Source organism: Vipera berus (genome assembly GCF_964194415.1).
Source record: "Vipera berus genome assembly, chromosome: 3".
In the NCBI taxonomy this organism is placed as follows: domain Eukaryota; kingdom Metazoa; phylum Chordata; class Lepidosauria; order Squamata; family Viperidae; genus Vipera; species Vipera berus.
Window position 1 is genome coordinate 14,592,677 of NC_138204.1, and position 16,047 is coordinate 14,608,723.

General features: G+C 46.8%; 1 protein-coding gene across 1 annotated transcript in view; it reads left to right on the plus strand.

The window, feature by feature from the left end:
* The first annotated feature begins 8,214 nt into the window (after positions 1 to 8,214).
* The window catches only part of APCDD1L (APC down-regulated 1 like), a 52,653-nt gene continuing 44,820 nt past the window's right edge, over positions 8,215 to 16,047 (plus strand). Inside the window, exon 1 of the mRNA XM_081322524.1 lies at positions 8,215 to 8,333. Within this exon, the coding sequence (XP_081178650.1) occupies positions 8,297 to 8,333 (37 nt within the window). The 5' untranslated portion in view covers positions 8,215 to 8,296. The remainder of the gene's footprint in view (positions 8,334 to 16,047) is intronic.

Consider the following 16,047-nt stretch of genomic DNA (forward strand, 5'->3'; position numbering starts at 1 on the left):
CCTTCTCCCGCAGGACTCAGGGCGGTGAACAGGGCAAGAATAAAAATACAAATTACAAAAGTTAAAACTAAATTAAATAAATGCCCACATACTAAAATAGATATTTAAAACCTAATAAATAACCCCCGATCCCCCCATCAGGCCAGGCCAGCTTGTTCAAAAAAGTATGTTTTTAGCTCGCGGCGAAAGGAGCGAAGGTCGGGCGCCGTCCGGAGCTCAACCGGGAGCTGATTCCATAGCTCCGGGGCGCCCACAGAGAAAGATCTCCCCCTGGGGGCCACCAGTCGACATTCTCTGACCGGTGGCACCCTGAGGAGGCCCTCTCTGTGGGAACGCACAGGGCGGAGGGAAATCGATGCCGGCAGCAGGTGTTCCCTCAGGTACTCCGGCCCCCTGCCATGGAGGGCTTTGAATACCATTACTAATACCTTGAATCTCACCCGGAAGGCAACCGGTAACCAATGCAGCTCACGGAGCAGAGGTGTAACGTGGGAGTATCGGGAGACTCCCAACACAACTCTCGCGGCTGCATTCTGTACCAGTTGGAGCTTCCGGGTGGTCCTCAAGGGCAGCCCCATGTAGAGAGCGTTGCAGTAGTCAAGTCGAGAGGTCACGAGCGCATGAGTGACCGTGCATAAATCATCCCGGCTTAGATAGGGCCGCAACTGGCGCACCAGGCGAACCTGGGCGAAAGCCCCCCTAGTCACAGCTCCTATATGGTCTTCCAGGGTGAGCCGTGAATCTAGGAGGACTCCCAAGTTGCGAGCCCTATCTACGGGGGGTAATAATTCACCCCCCATAGTAAGAGGTGGAATGTCCGAATAAACCCGGGATGAAGGTATGCAAAGCCACTCGGTCTTGTCGGGGTTGAGTTGAAGTCTGTTCCTCCCCATCCAGACCCGAACCGCCTCCAGGCAACGGGACATCACGTTGAGGGCATCACTGGGGTGGTTTGGGGTCGAAAGGAAAAGCTGGGTATCATCAGCATACTGATGATACCCAACTCCAAAACCACGAATGATCTCACCCAGCGGTTTCATATAGATGTTGAACAGGAGAGGCGAGAGAACCGACCCCTGAGGAACTCCACAAACGAGAGACCTAGGGGCCGATCTCTGCCCCCCTGCCAACACCGACTGCGAGCGTCCCAGGAGATAGGAGGAGAACCACTGAAGAACTGTGCCTCCCACTCCCAATCCCCTGAGACGCCGCAGCAAGATACCATGGTCGATGGTATCGAAAGCCGCTGAGAGGTCTAACAGGACCAGAACAGAGGAATGCCCCCTGTCCCGAGCCCTCCAGAGATCATTCACCAGCGCGACCAATGCCGTCTCCGTGCTGTACCCGGGCCTGAAACCCGATTGGTACGGGTCTAGATAATCCGCTTCATCCAGGACCAGAGGGAGCTGATGCGCCACCACACTCTCAACAACCTTCGCAAGAAAGCGAAGGTTGGAGACAGGACGAAAGTTGTTCAATACAGCTGGGTCCAAGACAGGCTTCTTGAGGAGAGGCCTCACCACCGCCTCTTTCAAGACGGCGGGGAAGCTACCCTCACTCAGAGAAGCCGATATAACTGCCTGGAACCAGCTGCGTGTCCTCTCCCGGGCTGCATAGACCAGCCAGGAAGGGCACGGGTCCAATAAACATGTGGTGGTGCTCAGCCTCCCCATGATCCTGTCCACTTCCTCCGGAGTCACAGAATCAAACTCCTCCCAGGTGATATCGACAAGACCGCCCGCGTCCTGCTCGACAGACTCTGCCCAGTCAGAGTCCAAACCGGTCCGAATCCGAGCGATTTTGTCCGACAGATGCTGGTTAAACTCCTCGGCACGACCCTGCAAGGGATCCTCCCTCACCTCCTGATTCAGGAGGGAGCGAGTCACCCTAAACAGGGCGGCCGGGCGATTATCTGCGGACGCGATAAGGGTGGCGAAGTGGTTAGACCTCGCCTCCCTTATCGTAGCGAGATAAGACCTAGTGTAGGTTCTTAGTCGCAATCGGTCGGGTTCGGATCGGCTGGATCTCCAACCGCTCTCTAGGCCCCGTCTCCGACGCTTCATCTCCCGGAGCTCCGCGGAAAACCATGGAGCTCGACGGGATCTGCACCGGGTCAGGGGCCGCAGGGGTACAACTCGGTCAAGGGCCTCAGTGGCTGCCCTTTCCCAGGCTTCCACTAAGGCATCTGCCGAGCTGTGAGCAAGGGAGGCAGGTGGGGACCCCAGCGCCGCCTGGAACCTCTGGGGATCCATTAAGCGTCTGGGGCGGTACCATTTAATTGGTTCCACACTCCCACGGCGGGGGGTGGCAAAATGGAAGACCAGCCGCAGGAGATGATGATCGGTCCATGACAGGGGCATAACAATTGGGGAGCCCCCACCAAGATCATCTAACCACCGTCCAGATAAGAAAACTAAGTCAAGGGTGTGGCCTCCCTCATGAGTCGGTCCCGAAATTACTTGCGTCAGGTCCATGGCCGTCATGGAAGCCATGAACTCCCGAGCCAACTCAGATGATCCTCCCAGCGATGGTAGATTGAAGTCCCCCAAAACTATAAGTTTCGGGAACTCAATCACCAACCCAGAGAGGACATCGAGAAGCTCAGGCAGGGCTGCTGCTATGTGACTAGGCGAAAGGTACACCAGCAGCAAGCCCAACTGCGCACCAGGGCCGCATCTCAAAAAGAGAGACTCACACCCGACTATCTGGGGAACGGTGGCCTCCCGCGGACATAAGGTCTCCCTCATGACAACAGCCACACCCCCACCCCTACCCTGAGCCCGAGGCCGGTGTAGCACCCGGAAACCTGGTGGGCAAAGATCAACCAGAGGAATCCCTCCCTCTGGGCCCAACCAAGTCTCCGTGATGCAAGCCAGGTCCGCCAGCTCACCCTCGACCACATCACGGACGAGAGGAGCTTTATTAGCGACAGACCTGGCATTCAAGTACACCAGCCGGAGCTCAGGGGGCTGCACTTCCTCACTCCCAGAGCCCTGGGGCGGAGCCAGAGGGTCGGAGTGCCCCACCGCTCTTAAACCAGGGAAACTTACTTGTGTGAGCTCTACAATAGAAAATCTCTCCTAAGGATTGAGTTGCAATTGTATTTGTAAGCTAAGAGTCTTAGTAGGAGGCAGCCCTGAGACAGCTTTAGTTTTCTAGGACATAAACTGGCTAAATGTTAAAAAGTGGCTCTTGGATGGAGGAACCAATGTAGAATCCCAAAGCTGTTGGCCAGACTGGGTAGTAAAAAACTCAAAAAACATATTTAAAAAAACCCACCAACTTCTCAGAGGACAGTGATGACAATCCACTTCTATATTGTTGTCATCACAAAAGCTACATTGATGTGGTCACCTAGAAGTTGAGTTTGACGTATGACTCCTGATAGTCTTAAGTGAAGCCATGTTTTCCATACCTGGTGCCATCCAGATGCATTGGACTACTTCTATAATACTCAACCACAAAGCTTGCTGGAGTTTATGGGATTCACAGTTTAGCCCAATTGGAAGGCACAAAGCCATGGAAGACAGTCTTAAATTATCTTCTAGTTCTCATGTGTAAGCAGCAGCAATATTTCTCTATAATGGATGGCGGTGGTGAAGATGGCAGAAAAGATTATTGGCAGTTTATTCCCTTCTATCCATAACATAGCATATAAGCATTGCTTGAGTAGAGCCCACAAGATTGTCTGGGACACTGCACATCCTCATCACAGTGTGTTTTCCTTGTTACCTTCTGGGAGGAGGCTTTGTGGTATCCGAAGCAGAACATCAAGATTCAGTCATAATTTTGTTCCATTTAGTATCAACCTTGTGAACTCTGTTTTCCTCTTTCTGCTATGCATTCAAAATGGACAGTGATTAATATTTATATGTATTTACATGTAAGGGTGTAGGTAAATACATATGTTGTATATAGCATGTTTATATGTGTGTTATGGCTGTGCATGCTTTTGAGAGCAGGCAACCGAATTTCATTTTTAATGTGTGCCAGTGTGCCCACAGTAAAAAAAAATGACAATAAAGGTTATCTGGAGAGAGTTCTTTCCTTCCATTGCTTATCCCTATAGCCTCTGGGCCAGGGGTAGGCAACCTCGGCTCTTTTATGACTCATGGACTTCAACTCCCAGAATTCCTGAGTCAGCTATGCTGACTCAGGAATTCTGGGAGTTGAAGTCCATGAGTCATAAAAGAGCCGAGGTTGCCTACCTGTGCTCTGGGCTCATACATATACAAAGAGTGTATAGAAGCTCTATACTTCTCATACCCATGAGGTTGGGCCATTTTCACAGGTAAGTTGTTGTTTCTGGAACTGAAGCAAAATGGGGGGGGGGGGGTTGGAGGGGGCCAGGAAAGCAATCCTGGAACTTCTGGACAGTCTGTTTACTGCCTTTTCTGATTCTATCCACTGTCCATCGGCAAGAAAATAACACTTTGAAAATAACAATAGAACGGGACTGAATTTGGAATGCTAGGAAAATCGGGTAAAACAATGACTGAGACAGAAAATGGACCAAATTGGCTGGGGGCTGCAAGAAAAAAAGAAAGAAAAAAGTGAGAAGGCTTTCTAAAGGTGAAATAGTTGGAGAGAATCCTCACAGCTGCCCTATTCTTAAATAGTCCTTCCTGTTGATAACATAACTCAAAATGGACCCCAACTAGTAGTTATAAGATCATCCAATATAGTAAAACATCCTTGATAGACATCTGCCCTGCACTTCTCAGCGTACACACAATGGTAAACATAGATACGTTTCTCGGTTACACAGAATAAAAATATGGTACCTTTGATGGCTGCTTGGGAACAATTTTAGAACCCATCTTTTCTTTTCTTTTGTTTTTTTAAATGCTTTTTAAAAAATTTAGGGGCCACTAATCAAACAGGTTCACAGTTCTGGGTACCTTAATTTTATCCAGAGTATTAAATTGCTTTGGAATGAATGTAACCGTGAATTCCACATCAACTAAAAATGAGCACCTTATTTCTTTTCAATGGGATATGGGTTAGTCTTACATGAGCAGTCTGTATGGTAGATGAATAGAAATCCCACTCTGGCCCTTCCAGGCCTTAATCCAGTGCTTCTCAAACTTGGATAAATTACCCCAAATTGGGTAAACATAATTTTTCTTTGGCTGACGACACATGAACCCTTCACCACTCACAATGGGGATATTTAAATTGACTTAATTGCCACGTGAATTAGAAGATATTCAAAAATGTCCCTAAGTATTCCTATTAAGAAAAAAATAGATAAAATTACCAATTTATTAAAATGACATAAAGACCATTCATTGATTGATCCTTTTCTTTTTCATTTTCTGTTTTTCTTCCTTTCTGTAATACAGGCAGTCCTCCAGTTAAACAATAATTCATTCAGGGATTGACTGACGTGGACTTTCACCGATCCTCAGTTCAATACAACTTTCTTAAAAAGAGTAATGCAGGAATTTTTTTTGGAAGCACTGCCTTAATCTGTCTATGGAGATTCTCAGTCAATCAGCTATGCTGGCTCAGGAATTCTGGGAATTGAAGTCCACAAGTCATAAAAGGGCCAAGGTTGCCTACCCCTGCCCTAGGTCATGGTTGTCCCAAGGTGCTTTTTCAAGAGGCAACTGGACTCTCTTGTTTTTCTTTGAAGACATTTTGCTTCTCATCCAAGAAGCTTCTTCAGCTCTACCCTACCACTTAGACAGGAGAAAACACACAAAGCAGAAAAACCAACCAAGATGGACAGTGACATGTCTCAGAAAACTAACCGATGGATGAGAAATCTGTCCGACAGAGAGCTTACCCAAACAGAAATAATGTTTTAGCCAAAGGACTGAATTTTGCAGTAACACCTACAGCACAGCTATCAGTTATAAATCTCCTCACAGCCACAGAGTCAGCCATCAGGAACAATAAACAGGCAGAACAATGAAGGATGAAAATATCTGCAGCCCTCACCAGTGCCAGAACACCCTGCTCCCAACCCCACAGAATTGAAGAAGCTTCTTGGATGAGAAGCGAAACGTCTTCAAAGAAACACAAGAAAGCCCAGTTGAGGGTGAAGGTCCTTTCTCCAAGCTTGTGGGTTTGTTTCTGAACGTTTCGTTACCAGGCTAGGTAACATCATCAGCGGAGTTTAGAGGATGTCAGTAATAATAATAAGTTGGAATGGACCTTGGAGGTCATCTAGTCCAACCCCCTGCTCAGGCAGGAAACCTTATACCATTTCAGGCAAATGGCTGTCCAGTCTCTTCTTAAAAACTTCCAGTGCTGGAGCGTCCACAACTTCTGGAGGCAGGTTGTTCCACTGGTTAATTGTTCTAACTGTCAGGAAGTTTCTCCTTAGTTCTAGGTTGCTTCTCTCCTTGACTAGTTTCCATCCGTTGCTTCTTGTCCTATTTTCGGGTGCTTTGGAGAATAGCTTGACTCCCTCTTCTTTGTGGCAGCCCCTGAAATATTGGAACACTGCTATCATGTCACCCCTCGTCCTTCTCTTCATTAAACTAGACATGCCCAATTCCAGCAACCGTTCCCTATATGTTTTAGCCTCCAGTCCCCCAATCATCTTTGTTGCTCTTCTCTGTACTTTTTAGAGTCTCAACATCTTTTTTACATTCTGTTTATAAGGGCTTCAGGTGTGGGCGTGTCAAGTCCAGTTGCCTCTTGAAAAAAGCACCTTAGGAAGCACTGCCTTAATCCAAGGCTGGATTCCCAGCCCTGGGCCCTCCAGTAGTTTAAGGGTGGAAGGCCTAACCAACCACACTGCTCTTCCAATCACACCAACGCGGCTGCCATCTTGACTTTTTTTAACCATACCCCACGGCCCAACAAAAGTGCGTATAGTCAAGGCCATGGTTTTCCCAGTTGCAATGTATGGCTGTGAAAGTTGGACCGTAAGAAAGGCCGAGTGCCAAAGAATTGAGGCCTTTGGTGCTGGAGAAGACTCCTGCAAGTCCCTTGGACTGCAAGTCGATCAAACCGGTCAGTCCTAGAGGAGATCAATCCTGACTGCTCTTTAGAAGGCCAGATCTTGAAGTTGAAACTCAAATACTTTGGCCATCTAATGAGAAAGAAGGACTCACTGGAGAAGAGCCCAATGCTGGGAAAGGTTGAGGGCAAGAGAAGAATGGGACAACAGAGAATGAGGTGGCTGGATGGAGTCACTGAAGCAGTAGGCATGAGCCTAAATAGACTCCAGAAGATGGTAGAGGACAGGAAGGCCTGTGGGGTCGCGATGGGTCGGACACGACTTCGCAACTAACAACAACTACATACCTTTTAATCTCAAAATTGTCCTGTGAGGAGGGTTAGGCTGGGAGACAATGACCTACCGACTTTGCAAATTGCCCAGAGAGGTTGAGGGCAAGAGAAGAAGGGGACGACAGAGAATGAGGTGGCTGGATGGAGTCACTGAAGCGGTAGGTGTGAGCCTAAATGGACTCCAGAAGATGGTAGAGGACAGGAAGGCCTGGAGGAACGTTGTCTATGGGGTCGCGATGGGTCGGACACGACTTCGCAACTGACACTATGGCGGCCCAAAGGATTTCTCCAAACGCTACCTCCAGTCGCTTTCCCTCTTACAACCGAGAGGACCAGCCGCCCCCTTCCTCCCCACAGAAACGCCTACAGGCTGCCTTCAGCCGTTCACTGCACCGTTCCGCTCGCGTTCCGCCTTGGCGCAGTCCACTGCCCCAAGTAGGGTTGCCTTCGCGCAACACGCGTTAAGCCGCAGAAACCCTCAGCCCGGCTTAACGTGCGAACGCGACCGCGGGCATTCACCTGACCCGGCTGACCATCCCGCCGCCGTTCGCGCGAAATCCGGCGAGGCACCTTCCCCTTCTCCGCCTCCTGGCGTGGGGGTGGGGTGGGGCGGGAGAGCTTTGGCGACGGCGGCGCCCCCCCCCCAGCGCGCGTGGGGCGTGGGCGGCTGGGGAGTCTCCACCTCTTCTGGCGCGGGCCCGGGGAGTCTGCCGAGCCGCCTTCGGAGCTCTCCGCAGACGGGGCTGGAGGCGAAGGAGCGCGCTGTGCAGCTGGACGAGGCATCGTCGTCGTCCTGCAATCTCTTTTCTCGGAGCAGCTCCCCGAAAGAGCGACACCCCCCCCCTCGGCGGCTTCCTTTGCCAAGCGGGCTCGGCTCGGCTCGGCTCGGCTCGGCTCGGCTCCCGGTCCGCAGCACCCCCATGGACGCCAGGTGGCTTTTCTGCCGAGGCAACGCGCGCTGAGCGTCCCCCGCGGCTGGGCTGCTCTCGCCCTCCGGCGGCTGCTCGCCCGTCGGCTGGCAGAAGAGAGGAGAGGCTCCGCTTTGGCCATGCTCCGATCCTGGGCGCTCGTGGCCCTCTGCTTAGGTGAGAGTTAGGCAAGGCTCGGCTGCTCGTTGAATTTGGGGTCGGGGTGGGTGGGTCGGGGGGGCGGTTGTGTGGCTTCTTGGCTCGGCCCGGGATTGGAGTTCCTGGCGCCATCGAGTTGAAATCGGGGCTGCTGATGCCTTTCGGGAAAGCGATGTCCTCCCCGCCGGGATGGTTTTTACAGCCTAGCAAGCTCCGGGTCGCCGGGAATATGGCCTTGGTTTGTTTGCCCCGGAGAAAGGTTAAAGTGAGGGGGGGGTCCTTGGTGGTCTCCGAGCATGCTGATTTGCAAGCACTGATGGTGTTACCTAGCTTGGGTAAGGAGAGACGTCTGCAAGAAACCAAGCAAGCTCAGAGAGCACCGAGGATTCCTCACGTCAACCCCGAGCTGCAAATATTCTCCTTTATTTGAAACGTTCAAGTCAAATGTCAAACCGAGCGGGTGGCGCGCACGCAACTTGAGAAGATGGGCTGCCGTCGAAGAGACGGGTGGAAATCGCGCTGCGGAAAACTTGGTTACCTGCGACTTAACGTGGGATCGTTAAACTCAAACCACGATGTTTAAACGCGCTGCCAGAATAAAAGCGCGCTCCTATTCTCGACCCTCCTCCGCCAGCTTGATTTGTTAACACTGGTTTAGTCTGCATCGGGTTTGCAAAAGTTTGAGGTTCAAGTGTGTTGAGAGAATTTAACCACGGGATTACTCCTGGATTGCAGTGGAAGGTCAGTTAGCTGGAAATCAGAAAATCAGGAACAGCAGTAGCGTAGAGGGCATGTTTGGTAGCTAATCCGCGAAAGCGTCTGTTAAAATAAATGTGTTGACCTTTTAAAGATGCCGCAAAAGCTTTTACTAATTTTGCTTTCGTACACTCGGAGGGTTATCCTAAACAAAGAGCAAATCCGCTCCCATCAGTGTTTAAATGTTGCAATCAGTGATAATGATAATGCTGGACAGTTAAGAAAATAATAGTTTTTCCTGATTAATCCAAAGTACCTTGTTCTATGTGGGGCAATACACATCTGGAGGTTCTCATTCATCCAGCTCATAGCTGTCCCAAAATTACTTTTCCAAAAGACAACTGGACTTTCTCATTTTTTTTCCCTTGAAAACGTTTTGCTTCTCATCCAAGAAACTGAAGAAGCTTCTTGGATGAGAAGCAAAATGTCTTAAAGAAAAATCAGACAGTCCAGTTGCCTTTAAAATAAAATAAAAAAACACCTTTGGGATATGGGGCAGTATATATTGTAGTCACGAGTGGGAGAAACTGAATACACCCATTTGCAAAAACAAAAACAAAACACAAGTTAGCATATTGGCTTACATAAAGATGAACCAATTTGCATGTTTGGTATTCTTTTTATTAGCCTAATGGTAGCAATTCTCCTAGCTCTGTGTCTGTCAATCTGGGCATGTTTTGGATGTGTAGACTTAAACTCCGGAGGATTTCCCAGCCACTAGTATATATTAAAAGAGTGGGAGAGTGCTGACTTTTTGTGGCTTTTTGAAAAAAAAGTAAATTCTGCACAGAATGAAATGGCCAATAAGTAACTGTTGACTACTTTATGTTGAGAATGTCAGGAGACCACTAATGCAGGGTGAAAGTTAATCCCGGCTGCATTTTCAAGAGCCAATCTCTATTTGGAGTAAACAGATTTTCCTTCACCATCTTTTTGAAGAGAACTTGGCCAAATTGTTCCTTACTTTTAGCACTCTTTTTTTTTAAAAAAAGGATGCTTCTTCACAATATTGTGCTCTGGAGAATATGGGGAATTCTCTCCAAAAGTAGCATAATGTGCGAGACTTAATAAATCTGTTTCCTGTGTAGACTGAGCCACCTGGGCTCCTATTTGTAATGCAGAATGGATGGAGAACTAGGAAAAAGGATCCAACACCCCTGTCTGTTGCCCAGAATGGATGAGGCTTCCTGTGTCTCTTGTGCCCAAAATACCAGATGGTGGTGTTGGGAGGGGAGGGGGGGGAATGTGCTAAATCTAAGACAATGTTGTATTCAGAACCCTTCTGTTCTTTCTTTTCCCTTTCCATATTCTGGGATTGACAGCGGACTCTGTGGGTAGCCTGGTTGAACTCTGGCTCATGTTTTAAGCCTAAATGGTTTTCTTAAGTCTGTCCAAGGTCAATTCCAGAAGATTGGCCACAATAACCAATGGCAGCGAATACAGCAAAAAGTCTGGAGGCGGCATAAACACAAATCCTACTCCTCTGTTGTTGTTTTTTGTCTTGTTTTGCGGAGAAGAACTTCCATCGCCAGATGGGTAGTTTGGCTGATTTTTTTTTTGAGTGGGAAAAATACTATTTTCTTGTGCTCTTTTGGTCTTTTTCATTTGAAATCCCAAGTCACTGACCTCTTGGCCTGCAGATTTTATATTGCAACAAAAGGATTTCACACACACCCACACACAGACACACACCCACACCCACCCACACACACCATCATGTGTTAAGGTTCTGCTTCTGTTTGCTTGGGCTGGTCTAAGTTCCGAAAGCAGCTCCCTTCTCAAGCAACTAATGCCAATCTACAGTATATAAAGAAGAATATTTATATGCACACAGTGGGCCTTCATGAGGCAGAGAAGGATTGCTAGTTGCTCAAATGTTGATCAGAGTTGACATTCGTGTATATAAACATGACATTCCCTGGCAAGTTTTGTAAAATCTGAAGCCACCCAAACATGGCTGACATCCATTTACTTTATGGAAAGACATCTGGAAAGTGAGGTATAGCGATGGAGCCTTGAGTTCACTTGTTGGGATGGGTAGCCATACAAAATAAATTAATACATAAAATACATTAATGATGGACTTCTGGATCTCTGCAGAATGCAAGGCTACTGATATTCACAACAGTGTTTCTAAACTTTAGCAACTTTAAGATATCTGGACTTCAACTCCCAGGATTCCTTAGCCAGTCATACTGTCTGGGGATTTTTAGGAGTTGGAGTCCATATATATCTTAAAATTGCCAAGGTTGAGAAACCTTAGAAGCTGGAGTTCAACATATTTGATCGATCGCTAAAAGCAAACCATGGTAGTGTGGTGGCCAAAATGTTGGAATAGGAGCGGAGCGATCTAAGTTCTGCCCTCAGCCACGGAAGCTGACTGGATATATAAATATATAAATTTAATAAAATAAAATAAATATCTTTGGGGCAGTCACAGGGTTACTGTTGTGGGGAAAGGTTGGAGCAGGGAACACTATGTATGTTTCATTGAGTTTTAGTACAAAAGACAGGATCTTAATTTAATAAATATCATATGATTGTCAAACATCATATTAGATCCAAGTAGAAGGTTAAGACGGCCTGAGTTAAAAAGGTCTTTGTTTTTAGTGTTAATCTGCAGTATCAGATAAAGCAATAAATAAAAAAGCCTTAGTAATGCCACACCTCGAATACTGCATGCAGATTTGGTCACCACGTTAGAAAAAAGATGTTGAGACTTTGGAAGAAGTGCAGAGAAGAACAACTAAGATGATTAAAGGCCTGGAGACTAAAACATATGAAGAACGGTTGCAGGAATTGGGTATGTCTAGTCTAGTGAAAAGAAGGTTTGGAGTGACATGAAAGCAATATTCCAGTATTTGAGGGGATGCCACAAAGAAGAGGGAGATCAGTTTATTTTCCAAAGCATTAGAGGGTAGGACAAGAAACAATGAATGGAAACTAATCGAGGAGAGAAGCAACTTGGAACTAAGGAGAAATTTCCTAAGAGTGAGGACAATCAACCAGTGGAACAGCTTGCCTTTATTATTGGAGGTTTTATTATTGGAGGGTTTTTAAGAAGAGACTGGACAGTCACTTATCTAAAATTAAATCTGGGACATCTCAGTTCCTGCATATAGTAACAGATCTTCGGTTGTAAACCCTGCCTACCTGCCACAGACTTTACCCTAATCTGTAAGCTTTCACTTTTTAAATTGTTAAAGCAGAAAGCTTTTTCGTGTGTACTTTCAACTACAATAAGACAGGATTTCCGAGGGACGTTGGTAGACCCTTAAATGGCTAGGAACTTACTGTAAGCCGCTCAGCTAAGTTGGGGCTATGTTTTTGGCTGGTTCTCAAACAGAGCAGACATTAAAATGTTGGCACTGAATGTGTTCAGCGCATGGATTCCTTTTTGTCCTGGTTGAATGTACATGCTAAGCAATGCTTTTGCCAGCTTCCTGGTACTGAGAGTGACAGATTCAAGGGGCTTCCTGCTGTCATTGATGGATAGACAGATACCTTCATTCACCCACTCACTCCCCTCACCCATAAATAAAGGCTGCTTATAAAACCAGTGGATTTAGAAACTAAAGCATGTAGTCCCTTGTGAGAACTGCACTTTCTGTAGATAATAGCAATGTTAAGGCTTCCTTTGGTGGATGTGCTGGTGGCTATGTACTGTATGTGTAAAACCCAAGGCACCAGGAACGACAGGTGGAGTTCCTTTCAGATTGTATTATTATTGTGTTCACCGATTGACAGAAACCTTGCTAGACTCAAGCAACAATCTGTATAATTACTAGATATACTCTGTGAAGTGCTAGGGAGGGTCCACCTTCACCCTTTCCCTGCATGCCAAAAAGTCCAAGCTTTGCTGTCTAGTTTCCTCTCTGGGAAGGAGCCCCTCCCTCCTACGACTCTGGACTATATTCCATCACATCGTGGTTGGGAGGAGGATTTCTGACCCATTGATAATGGGTGGTGGTTAGGGATTATTTATTTATTAGAGAAAAATAGGTGTGTGACAGTTGAAGGCATCTGTTTTAGATTAGCCATTTGTCCAGAACGGCATAGGATCTCCTGCCTGAGCAGGGGCTTGGAGTAGAAGACCCATCCAACTCTGTTACACTGTTATAGTTTTCCTAGACCACCAAATCAACAAAGAATTTAGCCTCTAAAGTGCTTCAGAGAGTGCCTGAATGGCGTATGAGTGGCACAGGAGTTTAGTCTTGTAAGAGCGACTTTGCGGCATTGGGGCAAGAACAGAGAGTGATTCAAGAGACTCATGCAGAAGACTAATGGGCAATAGTAAAGCTAGGCAGTCGGAAAATTAATAGAACTGGACTTACTGGTGTTACTGGGGTTAGAGTTGACCCACTTTTTAGGTTGAAGGTGGGCAACGTCCCTGTTGAGGGAGATGCCTTGTATGCTACTGGTGGACTCAGCTGAAACAAGCAAATGGCTGCCTGCATCCGTCTTGGTCCATGCAAATGTAGACAACATGCTGACCTTTTAAGCTTCCTCTCCCCCAGCATGCAAAAATCTTGTTTGACATAAAAGAGCCTTGAATATATACTAGCCTTCAGTGTGGGTTGTTTTAAAAATACGGGGCCAATGTTATGCTATGCAGTTTCTCTTTTCTTAGCATCTATGTTGGGTCTTACTCCATGAAACTTTTTCATAAGGAGGTGTGTGGTTAACTCTTGGCATTCAGAGGGCTTGGAAGAACCATGTCTCTCAAATAGTTTTTAACTGATGTGATTTTATTCCACGTGCTGCTGTACGCTGTGTTTTGTGCTAATTATTTTGAGCTGGCTGAATTTTAAAATAGAAGTCCATTGTTTCAGGGTCTTTTTTAAACCTCTCCTTGCATTCTTCAGCAATAGATGGAAGAAACAATGGCTTGTCTGGGTTGGGATAAAGTGCTATACTAAAATTAAAGATATTTGTATTGTGGATTATGGTTCATTGTGTTCTAGGGCTTGGGTTTTGATAGATAGATAGATAGATAGATAGATAGATAGATAGATAGATAGATAGATAGATAACCTTTATTGTCATTTTAATGTGGGCACAATGGCACACACTAAACATGAAATTTAATTGCTTGCTCTCAAAGTGTTCACATCCATAACACACATTTAAACATACCATATACAACATATGTATAGACCTACACCCTTACATATAAGTAACATGTAAATATTAATCACTGTCCATCTTAAATACAAAACGGAAGGAGGAAGCTTTAGAGTTCACAAGGTTAATACTGTATGGAACGAAACTGTGACTGAATCTTTTGTTGTAGCATGTTATGCAAACCAAGACATTGTCTTAAGCTATGAGCATAGCATGTTGAGTGATCATAGGAATTACTCTTTCATAAGCTGAATTTAAGGTTTAATGCAATGTTTCTCAACCTCAGCAACTTTAAGCATGGCTAGTGGAGGATTGTGGGAGTTGAAGTTTACCCTTCCTAAAGTTGCTGAGGTTGAGAGTCATTGTCCTTTTAATGAAAACAGGACTCAATGCAGCAGAAGTCACCATGTTGGTGATTGGTCCATTTGAAGCTCCTCTCCTTTCTTTTTCTTGGTTATGTGATGCAGTGCAGACCATATGCAGACATCTTCCGCTTCCCAGTACTCATATTGACATAAATATACCTACATGCAACGCAAGGGGTTAGCAGAAACAAAAACAGTCAGGAAACACCTATGCAAACTCCCTGACTAGAGACTCCCCAACATACAGAAGACACACAGAAGACACATGCACACTCACCCTGATTAGACCCTAGGGAGGAAGTCTGTACATGTGGACATGTTCACATACCACGTGCCACACACATGCATGCACAAAAGACACTTTGCTAAAAGAAACAAAAGAAAATACAGATGCCTCCTATGGTGGTTGCTGGTACAGAAGCTGTGCTCTGCAGACTTTCATTGCCTGGTTTAGGTTTCGGGGAGATTCAGTGGTGGAAGGGCCAGGGAAAATACCAGAATAACTGAACTTTAACCATTGAGTTTTGCTACTTGAAGAAAAGTCTCAGTCATTTGTAAAACATTTTAAATATGTTCCATGGGGCGGGAGGAAGGGAGGGAGGGAGGGAGAGAGATGGGAAAAGGAAGGGAGGAAGGAGGGAGAGAGGGAGATGGGAAGAAGGAAGGGAGGAGGAAGAGGAAGGGAGGGAGGGAGGGAGGGAGAGAGATGGGAAAAGGGAGGAAGGAGGGAGACAGGGACCTGGGAAGAAGGAAGGGAGGAGGAAGAGGAAGGAAGGGAGGGAGGGAGATGGGAAAAGGAAGGGAGGAAGGAGGGAGGGAGATGGGAAGAAGGGAGGGAGGAGGAAGGGGAAGGAAGGGAGGAAGGGAGGGAGGGAGGAGATGGGAAAAGGAAGGGAGGAGGGAAGGAGGGAGGGAATGGGAAGGAGGAAGGAAGGAAGGAAGGAAGGAAGGAAGGAAGGAAGGAAGAAGGAAGGAAGGAAGGAAGGAAGGAAGGAAGGAAGGAAGGAAGGAAGGAAGGAAGGAAGGAAGGAAGGAAGGATTCACTGTTTTTTCAAATGTAGCCCACTAAGGTGTGTGGAGGCCACAGTTTGGGCTGGCTAGCAATTCTTTGAAAAGAAGCTAGTTGTGGAAGGCTAATAACACACATTTTCCTGCATCTCACAAAGTGTGGTATGTATCAGTGTGGGATCTCCTTAAAGCTGCAATGCAAGTGCTACATGTGCTGTACATTCATTACAAAGAGGAGCTTTTCTATTTAACCATTTTGTATGTTTAAAAGCTGGAGCCATACACCTGTACTGGAATTCCCTGAGCCTGGGAATGGAGATTTGGAAAATATTGCAGGACCAGCAGAGGTCTTTATTCCTTTGCTCTTTGTCCATCAAAGGGCAGTGACAACATCTTCCCTGCACCAAGAGGCAGTCAGGATGAGGATTAGACTCCTCAAAGAGCTTGTGCCTTAAAATACTCAATGGAAAAAGGGAAGC